This window comes from Heptranchias perlo, chromosome 37, assembly GCF_035084215.1.
Source record: "Heptranchias perlo isolate sHepPer1 chromosome 37, sHepPer1.hap1, whole genome shotgun sequence".
In the NCBI taxonomy this organism is placed as follows: Eukaryota; Metazoa; Chordata; class Chondrichthyes; order Hexanchiformes; family Hexanchidae; genus Heptranchias; species Heptranchias perlo.
This window is the reverse complement of record NC_090361.1, coordinates 6234854-6259000: the sequence shown is the minus strand read 5'-3', so window position 1 is coordinate 6259000 and position 24147 is coordinate 6234854. Positions and strand designations below refer to the sequence as shown.

General features: G+C 43.3%; 1 protein-coding gene across 5 annotated transcripts in view; it reads left to right on the top strand.

Moving 5' to 3' along the window:
* Window positions 1–3213: 3213 nt before the first annotated feature.
* rnaseh2a (ribonuclease H2, subunit A) overlaps window positions 3214–24147 on the top strand; it is a 29174-nt gene continuing 8240 nt past the window's right edge. For 2 of the 5 annotated variants that reach the window (XM_067973031.1, XM_067973032.1), the window contains exons 1-6: window positions 7577–7855; window positions 15347–15418; window positions 16745–16871; window positions 18661–18748; window positions 20982–21119; window positions 23496–23583. In XM_067973031.1, coding sequence (XP_067829132.1) covers window positions 7729–7855; window positions 15347–15418; window positions 16745–16871; window positions 18661–18748; window positions 20982–21119; window positions 23496–23583 — 640 coding nt within the window. In that variant the 5' untranslated portion in view covers window positions 7577–7728. Of the gene's footprint in view, window positions 3285–7576; window positions 7856–10909; window positions 10933–15346; window positions 15419–16744; window positions 16872–18660; window positions 18749–20981; window positions 21120–23495; window positions 23584–24147 lie in introns of those variants that run through there. The other 3 variants (XM_067973033.1, XM_067973035.1, XM_067973034.1) reach the window with 3 other exon arrangements.

The window sequence follows — 24147 nt, the reverse complement described above, 5'->3', positions numbered from 1 at the left end:
AAGCCTGTTCTGCCATGGCTAGTCAGAGGTTATGGATATGGATCGGGAGCAGGAACCTTGGCTGATATTTTTCCCCCTTCCCTGGCAAAGGGGCATGGAGACTGACTACAATGTCCCAGCTAACTCAGCATAGACTGGACATCAAATCTATGCTCTTTCTCACCTGTATGGCTCAGTTTCACACAAAATGGTGCATATAGCTGCTGAATGTTCAAGGTGTTCATTGTATCCATATGATTTATATAAATTAGTGTTAATTGTATTCAGGTGGTGCGTATCAATTGGGGATTCTCTTGTATCCATTTATATGAGAGCTTATCCAGGGTGTGGGTGGGTGTAATGTGGATCTCAGTGAATAGAGGCTTGGAAGCAACTGAAGACCAGGCTCTTGTATTCTATCCTTCACCACCGGGCTATCAGCTTATAACACAAGGAGCCAAATCATCTTCATCTTGCCAAACTAATTATATATTGATCATGATTTCTTCCAAATAAATATTGTTATTGTCTTTGGTCCCTGCCAAAAACTCTATTCCCTAGCCACCAACTCCATCCCTCTCCCTAGCCACTGTCTGAGGTTGAACCAGACTGTTTGCAACCTCGGCATGTTATTTCACCCAGACCTGAGCCTCTGACCCATATCCTTTCCATCACCTAGACCACCTACGTCCACCTCCATAACATCACCCGTCTTCTGCCCCTGCCTCAGCCAATCTACCACTGAAACCATCATCCAAACCTTTATTACCTCCAGACTCGACTATTACAATGCTCTCCTGGCCGGCTTCCCACTTTCCACACTCCATAAACTTGAGATTATCCAAAACTTTGCTGCCCGTATCCTAACTCACACCAGGTCCCATTCACCCATCACCCCTATGCTCGCTGACCTACATTGGCTCCCGGTCCGGGAACGCCGTGATTTTAAAATTCTCATCCTTGTGTTCAAATCCCTCCATGGCCTCACCCCTCCCTATCTCTGTGACCTCTTCCGGCCCGACAACCCTTCGAGATCTGTGCGCTCCTCCAATTCTGGCCTCTTGCGCTTCCCTGATTTCCATCGCTCCACCATTGGCGGCCGTGCCTTCAGCTGCCTAGGCCCTAAGCTCTGGAATTCCCTTCCTAAACCTCTCCACCTCTCCCTCCTCCTTTAAGATGCTCCTTAAAACCTACCTCTTTGAGCAAACTTTTGTTCACCTATCCTAATATTTCCTTCTTTGGCTCGGTGTCAATTTTTGACTGAATACGCTCCTTGGGACATTTTACTATGGTAAAGGTGCTATACAAATGCAAATTGTTGTTATTAATTGCCAATAAATTGGTAATTAAATAGGTCTCAAGATGGCTGAAGCGCAAAATGAAAATGTCACACTGCTGCAATAATGGGGTGGCTTTTCTGAGGTTAGGGCTGATACACATTGTTGGGACAGAATAAAAGCTTTACTCTGCATCGAACAGTGCTGTACTTGACCTGAGAACCCTTGATGCTGTCACTTGGTGCCTAAAAAGCGAAAGTGTTTCATTCCCCAGCACATTCCTCACTTGAGCATAAAAATTAACCAACATTTTTCAGAATTGCACAAGTACAAGAGTACAAGTTCTCTCCTTTAGCTTGGCTCAGTTTGTAGCATTCCCGCCTCTGACTCAGAAGGCTGTAGGCAGGTTGCACTTATAGTCTTGAAGACATAATCTAGGCTGACACTTCAGTGCAGTACTGATGTTAAAATGAGGCCCCATCTGTTTGTTCCAATGGTTCAGGTGGATGTTAAAGATCCCATAGCATGATTCAAAGAAGAGCAGGGAGTTCCCCAGTGTCCTGGCTAACATTTCTCTGTGTGCAAAGTGATGCCAACATAATGGTAACTGCACTTCAAAGCAATTCGTTGTAGGTGAAGTGCTGTGAGATATTTTTGAGAGATGCAATACGGCATTATAGAAAAATGCAATAACTTTCTATGGAGGACATTAAAACAGACCTGAAGATGCAACGTATACACCAGATTTTACAGCACTCTGAAAGCTGCAAAAGGCACTCAGTCCTCTGAAGGTCAACAAGGACAGACAGCTGATTCTGACAGTCCCAGACTTTTGAGAGCCATTACATGTTCGTAGAGGCAGGTGTGGGTGATGGGGCAGAATATTCTAGCTAGCTGTGCGGGCGCGCTGAGCAAGTTTCTCAATGCTGTAACCTTGACAACCCTGCTGAGGACTGCAGCTCACCATCCAGGCAGCAACCCAAATGATGGAGGGCATTTTGTCGGTGGTGTTGTTGAAGGAGGTAGTGCCAGCAGTGGCTGTACAGGAGCTACGGGCAGAATCCTCACTGGAGAACATCAGTTGTGGCAAACTTTTAAGAGACATCAGGTACTAAAAATCAAGGAGAAAATGGACAAATAGCATAAAGCTACTTATTACAGAGGCCTGCTGACAGTGCGAACGACTAATTTAAAGAGAAAGTAAAGTTTAGGCGTTTGTTCGAAGCACTGCCTAAATATCATTGTAAAGTGCCAGTCGATCCCCAGTGACATTGCTCACGGTTATGATGTTTAGCTGCTTACCTGGCCTGCCCTTTAAAGCTACTGCTCAAGTATTCCCTACGGGGAATAAATCGGAAGGTAATTGTAAATGCTTGTAAATTCCACAGCAGATTTACGTGGCAGCATAAAAGAGGTGTTTAAAATTAGGAAATGGATGGAATATGGTAGATAGAATCAGACTGTTTTCACAGTTGAGGGGTCTAGAATGAGGGGCCATGGATACAAGATTAAATGAAAGGGATTTAGAACAAAGGGCAGGAAAAACCTCTTTAGAGAGTTCAGGCTCCAGATTAAAACATTTTTAAAAATAAAAAAAGATTGTTTTGCATCTGCAACAAAATACAACACTTTGAAATACATTGGATGCATGCCAGATGCAAGTCACATTTTACATAGTCCCAATTATGCATTTATCCCCCCCAGGGATCAGACTGCTGCAGAATGACTCCCAAGCCAGCCCAAAGTTAAAATGAATGGAGTTGCTTTGGGACAAAGGCAACTTCTCTCCGTCAGAGACATTAGCGGAGTCAGCCTGCAGGGAAGGAGACCAAAACTGCAGTGCTCCATTGAGCTAGAAATTTGCTATGTCATAGCGAGCTCCACCCGAGCCTTTTCCCACGAGAATCGGGTGGGAGAAGGCTAACGTGGATGGTTTTGACAGAGTAAATAAGGAGGAACTGTTTCCAGTGGCAGAGGGCTCGGTAACCAGAGGACACAGGTTTAAGGCGATCAGAAAAAGAGCCAGAGGTGACACAAGGAAATATTTTTTTACACAGTGAGTTGTAATGATCTGGAATGCGCTGCCTGAAAGGGTGGTGGAAGCAGATTCAATTGTAACTTTCAAAAGGGAATTGGATAAATACGTAAAAGGAAAAAATATTATGGGGCTACGGGGAAAGAGAAGGGGAATGGGTAGCTCGTTCAAAGAGCCAGCACAGGCATGATAGGCCGAATGGCGTCCTGCTATGCTGTACCTACTATGATACTATGATAAACTCCAGTATGGACCAGGTGGGCCGAATGGCCTATTTCTGTGCTGTAAATTCTATATATTTTTTTTAGTAAATTGGAGATTTAAGCCAATCTGCAAAACTATTTTTCCACTGGCTTTATTTATTTCTGTTTCACAATTGAACCATAGAAGTTTACAGCACAGAAACAATTCTCTAAATTGTCTAAAAAGTGACAGATGTAATTTGATGTTAATAAGTGTGAGGTGTTGCATTTTGGTGAAACAAAATAAGAGTAGTATTTAAACTCTGAATGGAAGTAGACTCAGTGCTGTAGAAGAGAAGAGGGTTTTGGGGATACAGGTTTGTAGGACATTCAAGGCAGCACCTCAGGTTGATAAGGTTGTAAAAAAGGTAATGGAATTCTTGGTTGTATCACAAGAGATGTAATATAAAAGCCAAGAGGTAACAATGAGCCTATATACATCCTTAATAAGATCTCAGTTAGAGTCCGGCACGAACTCGACGGGCCGAATGGCCTCCTTTTGTGCTGTAACCATTCTACGATTCTAGAGTACAGGGTGCAGTACTGAGCACCGTACTGAGTATTATTGAGAGCCTGTTATGTATTTGACAGGGCCTCAGTTTAACATCTCATCCAAAAGACTGCACCTCCAACAGTGCAGCACTCCCTCAGTACTGCACTGAAGTATCAGCCTAGATTATGTCCTCAAGACTCAAGATCTTCTGACATCAGAGGCAAGAGTGCAACCCACTGAGCCAAGGCTGAAACTTTCATTATAACTATTTCTTAAAATGGCAGGTAACACCGGAGGACCAGATATGCTGGAATTGGTGTTGGAATTGCAATTGTGCTCAACATCACATTGTTGAATTCTTCTGGTTTATCTTTCAGGCAGCTTATCTTGATGAGCAGTTTATTTGATGCAATTCTCAGATAATGGCCCTTTTCACAGTTGAGATCAGCGGTGCCACATGCAAGCAATGCAATGCACTTTCTCTAATCTATCACCGTGTCACATGTTGATAAACACAGTTGAAAGGCTGCGTTAAAGATTCCCCAAAACCAGTGTTGCCCCGTTAAATGTGCAGTCTTTGGTCAAATTAAAGAGCAGTTTGACGATGAATCCCCAGTTGATGGCGCTCTACGATCTCAAATTTAAAAAATAATATAGGCCCTGAATTTCCTCGGACCGATTGCCGCTGTAACTTCATTGGAATTGCAGTGAAAACCCCATTTACCCTGTTTACTCACATAAACGGGGTTTCCGCCGCAATTCCGATGAAGTTACAGTGGCGCAGTTGCGGAAAGTCCGGGGAAATTGAAGGCCATAAGTGTCTTACCACATTGAAAAGTCTCAAAGCACTTTGCATGATGAATTAATTTTGGAGCGCAGTGACATTATTGTAAGAATATTGGAAATAGGGAAAAATTGACATCTTCTTCTTAAAGCCACTAACCATCATGCTCTGCAGGCTGTGCTGCATATTTTCCTGAGTCCGCGGCTTATTTTGCTGAATTGTAAACTGTTAACCTTTCACTAGTGACTGACCCGTGTCACCCTCCTTGCTAGAAATGGCAGCTATGTAATAAAAGAGGAACAAGGACCCAAAAAAAAGCGGAACATTAATCCAAAGAAAGCAATAAGACCAGGACCATGGCTAGATAGTTAGACAAGGCTACCTTGAAAAGGGTCTTGTGGTTAAGTAAGTAATGTTGAAACAAGCTGACCGTCTGGAATTCTTCCAGAAACAACTTCATCGATCTATAAGGGTCTTGTGAGTGTTGTTCCACATATGGTGAAAATTTCCTGCTAGGGTGGACAAAAAAAACCCAATGTCTTTTGGGCTCAGGGCAGAGGAATCAGCGAAGACCACCAGCAGTCTGAAGACGACACCGCAGTCAGAGGAACGCCTGACTGTCAGAAGACTATCCCACAGTCGAAAAACTCGGAACAACCATGTCGCCAACTTAATTATGACCTCTGCCCAGAGATCAAATGGGGTAATATTATTTCGGCCTTTGTTGTCTAAATATTTGATAACTTTACATGTTTGTTTTGACTATTAATAAATGAGACATTGATTACCAATTGGTGTCACCTCTGAATCTGTTACATTATGTAGGCAAATGTGGCAGCCATTTTGTGCTAGCAACGTCCTACAGCAACAACAACTTGCATTTATATAGCGCCTTTAACATAGTAAAACATCCCAGGAGCGTAATCCGACAAAACATTGACAGAGAGCCAAAGAAGGACAGGTGACCAGAAGCTTGGTCAAAGAGGTAGGTTTTAAGGAGCAACTTAAAAGAGGAGAGATTTAGGGAGGGAACTCCAGAGCTCAGGGCCAAGACAGCTGAAGGCACAGCCACCAATGGTGAGCCGAAGGAAATCGGGGATGCACGAGGCCAGAATTGGAGGAGCGCAGAGATCTCGGAGGGTTGTAGGGCTGGAGGAGGTTACAGAGGTTGGGAGAGGCGAGGCCATTGAACGCAAGCATGAGAATTTTAAATCTGAGGCATTCAGGGACCGGGAGGGAAAGTAGATCAGTGAACACAGGGGTGATGGATGAGCGGGACTTGATGTGGGTTAGAACAGTTAATCAGTTCTCTGGTGGTACTGGTTAAGGAAAATTGTTGGCCAGGTCACTCGGAGAACTTCCTGCTCTTCTTTGAACAGTGTGGAGGCTTTAACATCCACCTGAACAAGCAGACGTGTTGTTTCCATGGTAACTTGTGAGGTAAATGATCTTATTGTAGAGATAAAAATAAATCAAATGCTGGAAATCTGATGTAGAAACGGAAATGCAGAGCAGGTCAATCAGCATTTGAAAGAGAAATCTGGGCTAATATTTCAGGTGGAATAATTCATTAGTACTCTGACGCTCAGTGAGCTCAGTACTATGCTAATACTGGTGAGCTAATTCCTTATAGAATCATAGAATCATAGAACGGTTACAGCACGGAAGAAGGCCATTCGGCCCATCGAGTCCGCGCCAGCTCTATGCAAGAACAATCCAGCTAGTCCCACTCCCCGACCTATCCCTGTAGCCCTGCAAATTTTTTCCCTTCAAGTACTTATCCAATTCCCTTTTGAAGGCCACGATTGAATCTGCCTCCACCACCCCCTCAGGCAGTGCATTCCAAATCACAGCCTCTCGCTGTGTAAAAAAGCTTTTTCTCGTGTCGCCTTTGCTTCTTTTGCCAATCACCTTAAATCTCTGTCCTCTGGTTCTTGACCCCTCCGCCAATGGGAACAGTTTCTCTCTATCTACTCTGTCCAGACTCTTCGTGATTTTAAATCTTGATTAGAACAATGTAAGAGGCCAAGGACAGAGAGGTCAGAGTAGAAGTGGGACGGGGAATTAAAATAGTAAGCGACCGACAGGTCAGGGTCGTGCTTGTGGACTGAGTGGAGGTGTTCAGTGTTTACCCAATCTGCGTTTGGTCCCCCCAATGTAGAGGAGACCGCACTGTCAGCAGCGACTACAGTATATTAAATTGAAAGAAGTACAAGTTATCGCTGTTTCACCTGGAAGGAGTGTTTGGGGCCCTGGACGGCGAGAGGGGAGGAGGTGAACGGGCAGGTGTTGCATCTCCTGCGTTCGCACGGGGAAGTGCCGTGCGGAGGAGAGCGAGTGTTGGGGGTGATGGAAGAGTGGACCAGGGTGTGGCGGAGGGAGCGGTCCCTTCGGAATGCTGAAAGGGGAGGGGAGGAGAAGATTTGTTTGGTGGTGGGATCGCGCTGGAGGTGGCGGAAATGGCGGAGGATGTTACGTTGTATGTGCATGTAGAAATGTACATAAGTAGAAACCCACAGCCATCATCCTGCTCAAAATGTGGAAAACTGGCCATGTGGTCTGAAAACTACAACGCCCAGAAGGCATTGCGTAACTAGCACATGCGCAGCAACGCACACTGGATCCCAGTTGATCACAAACATCAACCTTTAATTTAAAATAAATAAAACCTGTTGTAAAATTTCAGTATGGAACTTATTCTGATCCATGAACTAAAAAAATATATTGTGTTGTCTGGCCTTCAGGGTATGGTCAAAGGTCAGAGGGCAGGTCACGGTTGAGCGCGGGAGAGATTGTCTGGCCGTTGGGCTTCGGTGATTTAAATATTTAAATCCCAGTATTTGTTGAAGGATCGTTTATTTTTTACGTGAATTATATTTTATTTACTTTAAAACACAGTAAATTTATACAGTGAAGCGATGGATCTGAGTGAGTTTGAGAAGGACAATAGCGGCAGCTGCCGGCTGGTGTCGGCCATTCCCGCCGCCTGTCGGAGCGAGGAGTGCAGCCTGGGCATCGACGAGGCGGGCAGGGGGCCTGTGTTGGGTGAGTAACGGCAGGGCCCGGGGAAGCATGCTTAGGGACAGGAGGTATTGGGCCCGAATAAGGCCGTGCTTACAGGGTAATCATTCCAACCCACCCCCCCTGTCCCACCCCTCCCCCTGTCCAAACCCTGCACCCTCTGCCCCCCCCCCCCCCTTCCGGCCCTGCACCCTCTGCCCCCCCCCCCCCCTTTCTGGCCCTGCACCCTCTGCCTCTCCCCCCCCCCCCCCCCTTTTCGGTCCTGCACCCTTCGCCCCCCCCCCTTTTCGGCCCTGCACCCTTCGCCCCCCCCCCTTTTCGGCCCTGCACCCTTCGCCTCCCCCTCCCCCTTTTCGGCCCTGCACCCTTCGCCCCCCCCCCCTTTTCGGCCCTGCACCCTTCGCCCCCCCCCCCCCTTTTCGGCCCTGCACCCTTCGCCCCCCCCCCCCCTTTTCGGCTCTGCACCCTTCGCCCCCCCCCCCCCCCCTTTTTCGGCTCTGCACCCTTCGCCCCCCCCCCCTTTTCGGCTCTGCACCCTTCGCCCCCCCCCCCCCCTTTTCGGCTCTGCACCCTTCGCCCCCCCCCCCCCTTTTCGGCCCTGCACCCTTCGCCCCCCCCCCCTTTTCGGCCCTGCACCCTTCGCCCCCCCCCCCCCCCCCCCCCCCCCTTTTTCGGCTCTGCACCCTTCGCCCCCCCCCCCCCCCCTTTTCGGCCCTGCACCCTTCGCCCCCCCCCCCCCCCCCCCCCCCCCCTTTTCGGCCCTGCACCCTTCGCCCCCCCCCCCTTTTCGGCCCTGCACCCTTCGCCCCCCCCCCCCCTTTTCGGCCCTGCACCCTTCGCCCCCCCCCCTTTTCGGCCCTGCACCCTTCGCCCCCCCCCCCTTTTCGGCCCTGCACCCTTCGCCCCCCCCCCCTTTTCGGCCCTGCACCCTTCGCCCCCCCCCCCCTTTTCGGCCCTGCAACCTTCGCCCCCCCCCCTCCCCCCCTCCCCCCCTCCCCCCCCTCCCCCCCTCCCCCCTCCCCCCCTCCCCCCCTCCCCCCTCCCCCTTTTCGGCCCTGCACCCTTCGCCCCAAACTCTCCACCCATACTGTCCTCACTTTGCTGAATGGACTGTCAGATGTTCCAAAGAGGCTGCAGCCTCCGACTGCCCAGTTCAGCTGTGCCGAGCTCCTTCCTTGTTTATTGAACCTTCTTCCTCTGACATCCTCCTCGCCTCTCCAAAGCCCACTTGTACCATGGAAAAGATCCTGCCCTTCTTAACCATGAATATGAAGTGCCAGCCAAAGGTACTGAACTGTGCACGGTGCTCTATGTGCAACTACAAGTACTATGCAATATAAAGCAAGAAAGAAGTTGCATTTATATAGTGCTTTATTGCATCATCAGAATATTCCAAAGAGCTTCATGTCCAATTAATTACTGTTGTGCAGGCATTTATGCACAGTACAGTAAATGAGATGAATGACCAGTTAATTTGATTTAGCTGGTTTTGATTGAGGGAAAAATTGGCCAGGACATCAGGAGAACTGCTTTTCTTCGAAGGTTACCCCGGGATCTATTACATCTGCCTAAGTAATCTTGATTTAACCTCATCTGAAAGACAATGTAGCACTCACTCAGTGCTGCCCCGAAGTGTTAGTTTAGATTATGTGCCCAAATTGTGGACTGAGGCTTGGACCCTCAGTGTTCTTACTTAGAGATGGGGACACTGAGCCAAACTAACCTGTAATATACCGTAACCCAAAAAAATGTGTGAACTCTCCTGATTCAATAAAACCCTTTTTGTAAATATAAAAGTAACCTGTTGTGATGTTGGTCCCTCCAAAAAAATAAAAATTTAGTCTTGAGTATTCTCAAATAAAATTTGATCAAACCTTATTTCTTTATTTGAAGGAATATTCACTGTTTTGTTCTGGCAGTCAGGATTGAAGACATGTTGTGAAATTATTAGTTGCAGGCTACATCCCTGTGTCATTTGTTTTGCACTAGAAACATAAACATGGTTAAAAGTAGCAAGCTGTGCCTATGAGCTTAAAGGGATAGCTAAGTGGCATTTACTGTATTCTTCTCTGCTCTGATGCTTTTCCTGCATTTATTTTTTTCACAGTCTGGCTGGCTGTGGGAATTCCAGGGATTTCTCATGGAGATGAAGCTATCCCAGCATCCATAGCAACAGTGAAGACCCTCCTTTAAAACTCTACATCCTCTTTGTTTTAATAGAGGGCTTTTGTAATTGCTAGGAATGCTGGGATAGCCCTGCTTCCATTGCATCCTTTTACTTTCTCTTTCTCTCCTACTAGAGAAATTCCAGGATTTACTGGCACAGTGTGTACACTGGATAGATTACAATCTCTTGAATGAGACTCCTGCTGAATGTGGAAAGTTGATAGGCCAGTGTTATGCGATTCATTCACCTAATGGTATCCTGTGTCTATACTTTCCAATTTATCTTAGTTTCTGAACCAACCACAATCCTCCACATATTACTGAATGGCACCCTTTTTTGTTAGACGTACACTTACACATTGTTTACCGTAATGCTGTATTTTGTATGAAACCGACTAAATTAAATGTTAATGGTAACCGTCAGTGGCAGTACGACTAAGAGTACCGGACGCTTGCTGCTCGTGTTTACTAATGTATAATTCACAGTAAGCCTCTAAAGCATAGTTTTAGAATCATTCTCAATCCAGTTTCTAGTGGCACAAAACTTCATGTAATGCAACATGGATTGACACTAAATTAGCAATCTCAGAGAGACTATAGATTAATTAGCTGGGAAATAGAGATGTCTGGTGTTGTAGGGTTGAGGGGTAAGATGTATTGATGGGCAGAGTTTTTTAAAATTCATTTGTGGGATGTGGGTGTCGCTGGCAAGGCCAGCATTTATTGCTCATCCCTAATAGTAGAGGGAGTTTTGCTGTGTAGCTGGATATACATGTCCTGGGAGTGCTTGATGCTGACAATATGTTTCTTTCCCTAGTGCTGATGTGTCTTGCCTTGATTAGGACAAAAAACTCCTTCCCTGCTCCCACCCCTTAAAATAAATAGCATTTTCCAAGAACCGAATGAGGTTTGTCAGCCATACCTTCATCCACTGGGTAAGAGTACAATGTCACTGGAATTTCTTTTTGCAAAGAGGTTTCTGACTTCTAAATAGACATTTGATGCTTTTTGCTTGATGATTTGATTGTTTAAACCTCTTAGCTTTTGTAGAAAATAACTTCAGTTGTACTCAAAATATATTTTACAAAGTCAGCATTTAAGCATGTGAAAAGTCACATGTTTGTTTGATGGAATCCTAATAAGATCCACTCCCATTTTGTTGAATAAGGTTTGGATTAGTGGATAAACTGCATCAAAGTAGATTGGGATGTCTTAAAAAGTGGATTGTACCAAATTTGCTCACAAGAAGATTCTTACCAGGGTTTTACAGTGACTTTTTTCTGTTTATGTACTTGGCACAAAAAATTGTTTTAGTAGAAATTACACTATGCAAGTTGCTACTTCTCATTTCATGATCTTCATGTACTGGCAGGCTGCACAATGAGTTTTATTTTGATGTTAAAGGTTTGTTGGGTCTAATCTCTGTTGTACACGAAAATGGAAGAGACCTTTTAATGGAAGCGTGTGGCATTCAGTAAAAGCACTTTATTATTTAGGACCAATGCCTGATGAATACAATATTTAAAAATACATTGGAAAGTTGCCAAACTAGTTTTTGACCTGTTCAAAATTCATCGAGTAAGTATAGGATTCAGAATGTAGCAGAGAGGAGGAAGCTCTCCAAATTTACCAACTACTGGCAAAAATAGACAGCTAAATTGGCAGCATTACTCAGACCATAAGGACAGCTGACTTTTGGAGTGAATCATTGTGGTAGGAAGCTGATGGTTGCTAACAACATTGAAAAGATTGTTACCGATTTGCGCTCTGCTGATGCAGTGAGAATATTTGTCTTTTTTTGCAGCTAGTAGTTTCTGTACTGCCAAATGAAAATACACAGACAAGAGGCTAGTGATAATTAACACTAGCAATAAAAACATTGGGCCCTTTTTGAAAGTTTCCACTGATTTTTAAACAGAAAGTTCTAATGCCACTGTTGACTGGTGCGTTCACTGAGTTAGGCAGTGCAAGAGAGGGATAAAATGATGAATGCTCTCTGAAGTTGATTGTTTTACTGCAGATGTTCAGGTCCCCCATCATCCAGGCACATTAACTGCTCCAGGTCAATGCTGCAAATGATGTCCTGTATAAGCAAAAAATCAACAAGAAAGATTGTTGAAGAGGGAGGGAAGGTCTAAGGACAGTGCTATTTGTGCTCATCCTTTTTATAGAAGAAAAAGATAGTCTCACTGTAAATTTTTAAAAACTCACTGCATTGCATCAGGATGGTTAGAAATGCCACTGAGCTCTTGATCTCAGTCATGGTATTGTCGGGAGCACCTAACACCAACTATAGCATAGAGTCATTCGTTGGTGTTATTTTAATGTCCGGGCTAACCCATTCATTTTAAACAATTTTACAACACCAAGTTATAGTCCAGCAATTTTATTTTAAATTCACAAGCTTTCGGAGGCTTCCTCCTTCCTCAAGTGAACGTTGTTAGGTGAACGTTCCTTCCTCAGGTGAACGTTGTTAGGTGAACGTTCCTTCCTCAGGTGAACGTTCTAACAACATTCACCTGAGGAAGCCTCCGAAAGCTTGTGAATTTAAAATAAAATTGCTGGACTATAACTTGGTGTTGTAAAATTGTTTACAATTGTCAACCCCAGTCCATCACCGGCATCTCCACACCATTCATTTTAAACAGAATAAAGCTGATTGGAAAATCTAGATTCATGTCTTATGAAGGATTTTCATGGAGTAAATAAGGAGAAACTGTTTCCACTGGCAGGAGGGTGTAGGGGGTGGTGGTGTGTGTCAGCTTCGCCTCTGACTTCTGAGCGGTCCGAATCGCTCCCACTCCCTGGGTTCTAGACCTTGGACTTATTTGGGGGTTGTGACAAAGTGCAGCAGACAACTGGTTTTGGTGCAAGAAATTTTGACCTTTATTCAAGAGAGAAAATACAACACAACAATCTTAACACTCTAATAAAATGGGGAACACTTCGGTACACACGAGGGAAATTACAGTAGAAAGATACCTCACCCCTCCCAATCCCACTGTACTAGCTAAATTGGACTCTAAAGGGCCAGAGATAATGCTCACCAAACAAATCCTTGACAGTAATTCACCCAGAGGTAAGTCAGAAATAGATTGTAGAGTGGAAATTTTGCGGATCTTCGGTTTTCTCCCGAGTTGGTTTTCTTTGGTCGCGGTGGCCCAATATTACCCGGTTGGTTGGTGGTAATATTCGGTTGGTTGTTTCGTAAGGCCCTTGTTGCCACGAGGTGTCCGATGGTCACTGGGGCTGTTGCTCTGGTTCCTTCCTGTGTGTCGGCCTGCTTCTAGAGCTGCTGACCTTCTCTGTAGAATTCCTTTCTGTCGTCCCCTCGCCTTGTTGAATTGTTGTCTCCCGAGCTGTCGAGCTCCTGTTTGAAACTGAACTCTTGAGAAAATGAGCCTTCAATTATACTAATTGAAGCCTCCTTATCTGCGCGCCAAATCTGACCCGGTTTATTGTAAGATTTTGGCTGGCTCGTTAAGATTAACTTGTTTATCAAATGTGTGAAGTGGTTTCAGGATGGTTTCAAGAGTTGTTAAGCTCTTGCTTGATTGAAGTCATTGTGCTCAGGTTTCGAGTTTCCTGACTGGGCCTGAGATTTCTATGGAGTGGGGTGATTTGATTTGTTTTATGCATGTTTTGGATGGGTCCTATAATTTGGGTGGGGACTGCTCTTCCGTGGGTCTATTGTCTGAATGTAAATGTCTGGCAGGGGCTGAGTGAGGTCACACAGTTCCCCAGACAGTTTGATTAACTCCAATACTCAAACCGTCTATTACATGATGTGGAGATGCCGGTGATGGACTGGGGTTGACAATTGTAAACAATTTTACAACACCAAGTTATAGTCCAACAAATTTATTTTAAATTCCACAAGCTTTCGGAGGCTTCCTCCTTCCTCAGGTGAATGGTGTGGAAATGAAATTTTCGAATCCTTCGCATTTGAAAATCACAGAACAACAATTGGGATCAACCTCTGTCTATTACAGAGGTTGATCCCAATTCCTGTTGCAGCCTTTTTTTTTACAAGCCCAAACATGCATTTTTAAAAAAATACCAAATCTTGGTTTTTGACCTTGAATCACCCTCTGTTAGGCCCAATTTTTCATCACCCTGAAATGGTTAGAAAAGAGTCCAAAGGCCTTTTCCTTAGGGTTTTTCTCCGAATTTTGGGGGATCTGTGAATTTTGAGAATCTTACAAGGGTCAGTAACCAGAGGACACAGATTTAAGATAATTGGCAAAAGAACCAGAGGGGAGATGAGATGTTTTTATACAGTGAGTTGTTATGATCTGGAATGCACTGCCTGAAAGGGTGGTGGAAGCAGATTCAATAGTAATTTTTGAAAGGGAATTGGATATATACTTGAAAAGGAAACATTTTCAGGGCTTTGGGGAAAGAGCAGGGGTGTGGGACCAATTGGGTAGCTCTTTCAAAGAGCGGGCATGGGCACAATGGGTCAAATGGCCTCCTGTGCTCTATGATTCGTACCGGGAGGGAGGAAAGTCATTCCCAGTGTGCTGCTGCACATCCAGCCATCGCTTTCAGAGCAATACAGCAAAGGCCTGGCAGTGGGTGGCACACCACACTCTGTGATGTTACATAATGTGGGGGGGGGGGGCTAATTATAGAAACGGTAGGAAATGATTTTAAAAGAGGGAGCTTTACCATTGCCCCACTCAAAAATATTATTTGTTATTAGTAGAAACTCAATGTTTGCAATTCTGTGACGGTTCCGTATGAGAAATATAGTTCCTTTAAAACTTGATGTGGCAATTCGAAGGGTTTAGAATAATTTAACTGCATGTGGTTTGTAGTACAAATGTACCCGAGACAGAGATGAGTACAAGGAAATCTCTGGGTTGAACTGGAGTCAAAATAAACACTGGTCTTCCAGACCAACTACCTTTTAAAACTGGCCGATGCATTCCAGCAACAGCGGGCGCTTACTTTGCTATGCTTCTATAGACGGGTAGCTTCTTAGTAAAGGCTTATTACAAACTGCCTTCCCCAGTGACTGCATACAAGATGGAGTAAGAAATTTAAATATCTTTACTAAAAATTTCTATTGTGTGTGATTCTTAAAACAACAGATCAGTAATAACGTTAAGCTTCCAGTTCTGTCTCGTGTTTCTAGAACCTTGGTTCATTCATGTGCAGAAGTCACTCGAGCTTTACTCTCCCAGATGACAATTGTCATTTGAATTCCTCAGTGCCATGTCATGCACCCCAGTGTAGTCATTCATATGTCCCCTGTCTGTCTTGAACCACACGCACTGACTTCTTCACCTGTGTGCAGTGTCAAGACTGTTGTGCCTAACTCTTGTTGTTTTCCTGTGTTTTCAGGGCCAATGGTGTATGGAACCTGTTTTTGCCCACTTTCTAAGCAACAGCAGCTTGAGGAGCTCAAGGTCGCAGGTATGGAAGTCAAAACATTTTTTTAAAAAGTCAAAATGCTACTGATAATACAGTCAAACTGCCGAATGGTGCCAAAACCCAAATGTGGAAATGACAAACAAGCAATTATTCAGCGATATGAACAGTTAGATCTCTGCTTTATGTCATGGTGCCTTGGTACCAATAATCGAGACTCCACTGCTCACCCCTGGCTCCAGGATGCTGCAGCTCTTTGTAATGGTGCTCCTGATTATTCAAAGAAGTTCTGAAGATGCCTGCAACTAATCTACAGTCTCTATTGTGAACTTTATATCAAATGTATGTGTTCGGTATCAGTGATAAATCGCTGTTTACAGAAATTATTTAGCAACAGCACTGTTCCCTACTATCTTGTCTGCAAAATGTTAAACATGTGCCAGGGATGGAAAAAAAAAGTTTTAAGAGTCACTCACTATTTTGTTTTTAATTTTGCCCCTCTTAAGTTATCCATATCTTCAGGTCCATGTGACCTTCAAGCTTTTCTTACCAAAAAGTGGCGTGAGGGCTGTTTCCAAATGGCTCCTTTAGCGAACTGGCAGGAGGTGCTGGGTACTCCCAGGTGTAACTCTCCATTCTGATCATCTTTCCCTCCCACAGAACAATGTCATAATCTTGCTTGCTCCTTGCTCGTTGTGGTTTAGATTGGGAATGGAGTAGGAATCAAACTCATGGGACCTTTTAACTTTCCCAAATTAATTTTTCGGTCCTAAACTAGAGGAATAAACCGGACCTTTTGAGATAAGGTGAAGTGTCTGTTGGGGTTGTTGTACCTGCTAGGATGCATATATCTGCCTTTGTGTGCTCTTGCTGTGTTAAAATCAAGCTTTGTCACACCATCTCCTACTCTATAATTTATTCTTTCCCAGCACCTCATTTTTCCCTTTCTTATACAATCTTTCAGGCTTTTAAAACCCAGGCTAGATGCCACCTGATCGCAACTTTCTGATTAATCTCATCTTGTCTTTTCAACCTTTGTGGTGTCCTCCACTTTAAGCCTTCATCTTGGTTTCACAGATCTTAAAAAAAAATGAAAGTGGTCACTCCAGTTCCCCTTACCCTCTTGGGAAATGCCTCCCGCAAGTGACCCAGCCAATAGCACAACATTGTGTGGGAATTGCAAGCATGCCCTGTGTTTTCCCAGCGTTTAGCATGCTGATGGTCTATGTGCCACCAAGCTATGTTGTAGTTGGTTTCAATTTTCTTTTGGCCCATACCCCATGACCAGTATATTCTAGCTGTCAGACTTAATGCAGATGTCAGTGGGTTAATTTAATTTAATTTAATTTCCCTTTCTGTTCTCTCTTACAGACTCCAAGACACTAACGGAGAAAGAGAGAGAGAAACTGTTTGCTAAACTAGATGAAGCAAAAGATTTTATTGGCTGGGCCCTGCAGGTCCTTTCACCCAATGTAATCTCAACTAGTATGCAACAAAGGTACTTCTCAGCATAGTAGGCTAATGGAAGAGATACATTCTATTAATTCTATTAATGCTAAAGGGATCAAGGGATATGGGGAAAAAGCGGGAACAGGGTACTGAGTCAGACAATCAGCCATGATTTTGAATGGCGGAGCAGGGCCGAATGGCCTACTCTTGCTCCTATTTTCTATGTTTCTATGTTTTCCATTCATAAGATGAAGGCAGTTGACTTTGTGCAATGGGCTGATGGTGCCAGTTGCCCCTGTAGACTGGTACTGAGGCTATTTTATGAAAGTTCTCCCAAAGCAAAACTTGCCACTGAAGGTACCTTCCACCCCCTCCAGAGTGTGACATTAAATATGTCATGACAGGTTCTCTTGCCAACAGCCTAGAATTATAAATGATTAATTGGGATTCTGCCATAATTCATCTTTTTCAACCATGTGGCAGTTTTGCTACAAGGGTTTGCCTCGCATCTTAAGAGTTGTTGTCCTTCAGCTGGGTTTCAATGGAGCCAGATTCAGATGGCCATTTAATAATCTCCACTTTCCCTTGGTGTGCCTGTATGATCAAGTGTCAATTGATTAGGTGTCAATTACTGATGCATAATCTTAAATCCTAGCTTTCATACCAAGTGGGAGACTAATAAATAATCATCTGAATCTGGCAGCCTCTCTGCAACTCATCAGGAACTTTATGGTACATTAATACTACTGCAGCTGCAATGATGCCAACCACGTTTTTATGGAGCAATGCAAGTGGACAGCATGCCGTGGTATTGTCCACTTGTACTGATCATTAATCAAGGAGAGCAGAGCTCTGTTTACTGGCCTCCAACTACTGGTGACATCTTTAATATTAGAAAAGAGCTGATGGGATTGTTGGTTCTTTTCTGTCATTAGAAGCCTAGCTCAGCAGAAAGCGTGAGCTTTTATAGCTTAAAATGTTGGTTTTGCACTAGTTGCAGTTACACTGCAGCTGGTGCCCAGCAGCAAGTGTGAAAGCACCTCTTTCAAATGGTTTCAGCCCAGATGGAACTGATCTAAGCTGGGCAGAGCCACGCTGTAGGTATGTGTCAACTTGCATAGGTATTATGCAAAAATCACTTCATCTTGGAGTGTATGTGCCCTCTGATTTTCTTATTCTCCTTTTCTCTCTTTGGTGTTTAACAGCTTCCCATAGTTGAGTCTGCGCACTGTTGCTGCATAGGCATCTGTGGGTGCGATTTCATGTCCTAGGTGGCGCAGTGCATTGGAGCTACACATTCTTTTCCTATGCCTAGTTATAATTGAGGCAGTGGAAATCTGTGCAACATTCCCGTGAATTAAAAATCAACACCAGATCAATATCAGCAGTAAATGTGAAAAAAAGGAAATGGAAGTTTATTCACTTTGCAATCTAAAAGGAAAGCAGAGTGCACTTTCAGTATGCAGTACTAACAGCCTGTGTCATTTGAAACTGCCCACTACCTTTTTGAAAGAATCGTTCACCTCTAATTGGGTCCTCTAAAGAGTCCATCAATATGAAAAGTTTCCACAGGTTTCCAATAGGGGTAATCCCATAGAGCACAGTAGCTTAGAGCCATTCAGTTTTTAAAGTTTTGATGGTCATATTGTTTATTTGAAAAAAAAAATTGAAAACTTGCTTTATTTGCTGTGGCAAGATTAATGCAATGGGCATCGTTTGGAAGTTTTCTCTTTCTGCAATTACAAAAGAAGGCAAAATTCTGCCACATGTTGAGCCTGCTCTGAGGTTGAAACTACCAGTTGCTGACCATGTTTACTCTTTCCTTGCTCCCAAAACAGAACCAAATACAACCTGAATGCATTGTCTCACGATGCTGCCATCGGACTCATCCAATACACATTGGACAGTGGTGTCCGAGTGAAAGAGGTGAGTAGCAGAAATGTTTGGCACGTACTCAGCTGAAGGAGTGTTTCTGTTTGTGAGTGCCTGTACAGAACTCTCTTTTCCACCACTAATAATGATCCTACTGGTCCTCTTCTACAATTTTCTCTCCATAAAATGTTAACTCTTGCTGCTCAAATCTCCTATAAATGCTGCCTTCTCTTCAATGAGCTTCAGGTGTAGCCATTCCTCGCGATGCCGTGGTCTTTCTCTGACCTGTTGCTGCTCTTGGGATCGCGATGCTGGATTTACTCATTGGGGAGGTCATTTGTTTAAATACCTGTAAAGTCCAATAAAAAAAAAAGTTACCAGCAGAAAATGAAATTAATTGTCTTGTAAATGACCTGATTTTTGTCTAGTCACTTAGATTTTTTTTCTAAAACTCTAACTGGCAACTGTTGATAAGCCATTGTGATTTACAAGCATTGTACAAGTAGGTTTATTGTTCAGTTTAGTGACTGGCCAATTGAGCTATTGTTTATCCTTGTACATTACTTTAGATAATGCACATATAGTTCTGATGCATCTTGCAGAGTTATTATAACACTCAATGCAAAAACGAAGGCAGATAGAGTACATTCTGCAAATTAATTTAATACTACATACATCGTGAATTTATACAATTATTTTATTCTTCATGTTCGGTATGAGAAAGGCAATACTTTGAGTCCAGGATGCTCAGAAGCCTGGAAGGGTGTGATGTGTTGCATATAAAGAGGAGGGAAAACTTCTTTGAGCCAAGTTTATGGTTAAGTTTGTGAATTTTATGTGATGACATTCATTTTAGGGCTGTATAGTGGGGTGGGAGAATTTTTTTCCTGGAATGAGATTGGGTAGATTTTTTGCTATTTACGTGATTGGGTTGTTTTCTGTAGTGGTTATTTTCTATTTTTGCTCACCAATCAGAAACACACATTTAAACACTTGCATTTACCATTCTAAAGCAACCCAAAGCACTTCAGAGTAAAAATTGGATGCGAAGTAGTAATAAAAGAGTTAGGTGAGGTCACTAAAGACACGGGGATTGAGAAGGTAGTACATTGAGTACAACTTAGATGGCGGACACAAGAAATCTTTAGCAAAGAAAATCCTATTTGCTCACAAGAATGATTAACTATAGTAGATGTCAAAGATAGCGATGACTTGATAACCTGATCATCATTATTACTGTCAAGATAGGTCAGAAGCTATCTGCAGAGTGCTGATGCATCAATGAGGAGTTTTGGGCAGACGCTGTTGACTCATTTCTTGCAATATCCTGTTCTGAAATTGGCTGCTGTGAGCATGTATTTCTGGTGTTGAGGCAATATCTAAGGTTTAAGCTCAATCAGTGTGGCTTTAGTGTTTTTTTTATCTTGGGTTATTACAAAACTGCATTTCGACAAGATTGAGTATGCAGTGATGCTTCAAGTCTCTAAATGGATAAATGCTCACCTCTGTATAAATTTGGCAAAATATCTTGGTGTTTTACCTTGGCAACATTGCTCTTATTTTATTTCAACTGCGAGATTTTTTTTTTAACGTTTGTTTTTTAAAAAAACTTCTTTACCATGTGCACGGTATCTTACGCAAGCCTGACTCAATACAACATTGATTATGGTGGCTGCTCTGAGAACAGTTTGACCAATGTCCATGAGCCGATCAAGTTATTAACCCTCTGGCTTTTTATATTAGAGCCTGGGCTAGTTTCCACTGTCCACTTCTTGCACACACCTGGGTCAGCGTATGTCCCTTGGGCTGTAGTGTGAAGAATTTATCCATCTGTGAACCAATGTGGATGATTAGCCTGGAGAGTTTTCATTAATGGCTGGAATTGGATCATTGTTTTGCCGTGTATGCCAATAATAAATTAACCCCGTTGTTCTTACTTGAAATCCATTAATGTAGCACTCATTTCTGGCTGCTGTGAAATTGTTGTTTAAGTCACTTTCATTCGCTGTAAAGCAATTTAGCTATCCACACAGAGTTTCACATCTGTATTTCCTTACACAATGCATTCCCAATCTTGACTGAGTTGCGTGTTTTCAAAATGTATTTTTTAAGCAACTACTTCTGGAGTTTCAAAGCACAATCACAGTCCCACTAGTAGTTGAATCTTTCTGCCTCGCTGAACTCACACACTAATTCCAAAGTTAGCATTCCTATTAAGTATGTAGACAATAACTAATCTTGATATTTATATTATTGCATTGATAGACAAACCTCTGCTTATCCTTAGGTTTACGTAGACACTGTTGGACCTGCTGAGAAGTACGAGGCAAAGCTGAAGGAGCGTTTCCCGGGGCTGGAGGTCACCGTTAGACCCAAGGCTGATTCCTTGTTCCCAATAGTCAGTGCAGCCAGTATCTGTGCCAAAGTGAGTGCTGGGTGTTAGGAGTGTGTTATATTTTCTCTTCCAGTTGCACACAGACATTCCATACCATTCTACTAACCGTGCAACTCACCATTGGCCTGAGGAGGAGGTGTGCAGTGCGACTCATTCATGTTTCCTGATTGAGGTCAGGGCCTCTGATATGCCTGCTCTCGAGCTGACCACTAGGATCCACTTGACAGCGGCGTGCGTTTGCCTTGCCTACTTAACTGAAATTCCTTTGGTAGCACCTCCTAAACCTGCGACCACCACCACCACCACCTAGAAGGACAGGGGTAGCAGGGGCATGGGACCACCAACACCTCCAAGTTTCCCTTCAAGTCAGGTACTATCCTGGAACTTCCAATCTAACAGCATTGTAGGAAGACCTTCACCATACAGACTGCAGTGGTTCAAGAAGAAGGCCCACCACCTTCTCAAGGGCAACTAGGGATGGGCAGTAAATGCCACGACGCCCATATCCTGAGAATGAATAAAAAAATTTGAAGCCCTGACATCCCAGCTGAAATCAAGAAATCTCCTTGTGGGGCATTTGGGGGGCAACTTGTGCTGTGCATTCAGCATGTTGGTACAACACTATGCTAAGTCTCTGGGCAACCCCATCTTCACACCATCTTAAATTGGTCATTTTTTCCCCCCTCCAAGTAAATTGATTTTTGTATTTCAGCATACTTTTATGTATGAACTCCAGAAAAGTTTTTCTTTTAAGTTTAAAAAAAACCTGTATATATTGTGCACTTATTCCCATGTAGGGCAACTTGGGGAAAAAATATTTTTGGATAATTACAGTAATGCACCCTAATCCAGCTGCTCCCACCTCCCTGTTAGCTGGAGTGGTAAATGCCAGTCAGCCCATTGTGACTCACTTCTTTAAGCAGCCCGGCCAGATTGTGGGCAGCTGTGCTGAACTGGACTTGCCCACGTGCAAAATGGTGCGTGGAATAGGCAGAGTGTTACTTAACTTGAAATTAATATGAAGCTTTTGAAAGAAAAACTAGGTTGTTAATGACAGATCCACTTTTGTTGAACAGTACCTCTTTAAATGAATTGCTTGACTAACAAATTTATAGATATAACAAGTGGAGCTTTCTGCTTTTCATCAGACTGATTAGCAGGTCTGGGTCTGTGCTTGGGAGTTGCAATGATTGACTATTCCAACAAATGGCATTATTCAGGTACTTGAAATGCAACAATCAGTAATAACTGGTCAAACATATCAGTTATATGAACTACTGCAAAATGTGTTCTGATAACCAAACTACACTATATACAAAAGTGCTAATGGTGAGTTAGTTTTAATTTTAAAAATACCCTCTCTCCCTGAAAGCTGATCCCCATAATTAGCTTGGCTTAGGTTTGTAGTGTAACATATTGCACCTTCCTGTTGCATGGAAAAGGCTTGGCTTGAAAACTGTGACCATATGGTGGCAGTAATGAGTCCAACTCTAGGTCCAAATTTAAAAAAAATGTTTAAATTTAATGCTTGATCTTTGCAGTTTATGACACCTAATAAAACTTCTTTTGGGCATTCAATATTTTTCACTCAAACAAATTTGGAAGAGTGAAGTTTAGAGTACTATAATTTCACAAAAGAATTCAATCTGAGTGAGTTTAAAAATATTCATAGAATCATAGAAGTTTACAACATGGAAACAGGCCCTTCGGCCCAACATGTCCATGTCGCCCAGTTTATACCACTAAGCTAGTCCCAATTGCCTGCACTTGGCCCATATCCCTCTATACCCATCTTACCCATGTAACTGTCCAAATGCTTTTTAAAAGACAAAATTGTACCCGCCTCTACTACTGCCTCTGGCAGCTCGTTCCAGACACTCACCACCCTTTGAGTGAAAAAATTGCCCCTCTGGACCCTTTTGTATCTCTTCCCCTCTCACCTTAAATCTATGTCCCCTCGTTATAGACTCCCCTACCTTTGGGAAAAGATTTTGACTATCTACCTTATCTATGCCCCTCATTATTTTATAGACTTGTATAAGATCACCCCTTAACCTCCTACTCTCCAGGGAAAAAAGTCCCAGTCTGTCTAACCTCTCCCTGTAAGTCAAACCATCAAGTCCCGGTAGCATCCTAGTAAATCTTTTCTGCACTCTTTCTAGTTTAATAATATCCTTTCTATAATAGGGTGACCAGAACTGTACACAATATTGAAATATTCAGGAGAGAAATGGAATTTAGACATAATTCATTCACATGACTGAAAAAATGCTGTGGTTTGCTGTTAATTGTCCTTATTAAATGGTGCAAACATTCTTGTTATATTTTTGATTGTAATAAACTGCAGTCATGAAGGAGTTGATGAGTCAAGATCATCCTGCCCTCTAAATTGTGTCTCCACTTCAGGTTGCAAGAGACCATGCAGTTCAATCATGGAAGTTTGTAGAAGATCTAGGAGACGTAAACCTGGATTATGGTTCAGGATACCCCAATGGTAAGAATAAGCGGAAGGTGGAGGGCCGCTTGGGTTGGTACTGTACAGGGGTAGTGGGAGGTGATTGGTGTCTTGCTAGCAGGAAGATTTAGAAAGTTTGCTCTGGATCTTGCTGGGAGAGAATTTCTTAATTGCTGCCTCTCTGCCAACTTCTTTTCAACATGTTAGAGAGTATACACATTGCTGTCTGCTATGCAAAATGCCATAGACTGCTTGCTTTGTTCTGAAATCAATCTGTTTATGGAGAAGTATTGATAACATGTACAAACGGGTTGAGATCTAGTATCAGAAATTCAGGAAACTATCACTTTAGTTTAATGATTTATTCACCAATGGGAACTTCTTGATTTCCTGTATCTCAGGTTTGAGTCTTGATGGGTTCCAGGCAGCACGCTCCCAGCTCATTAGAAGTAAGAGATTGCATTTATATGGCACTGTATCATGTCCGCAGGCTGCCCAAAGCACCTTGCAAATAATGATTTACTTTTAAAGTGCAGTCATTGTTGTCATGTAGGCAAACATGGCAATGCACAGCAAGTTCCCGCAAACACCAAATGAATCGAT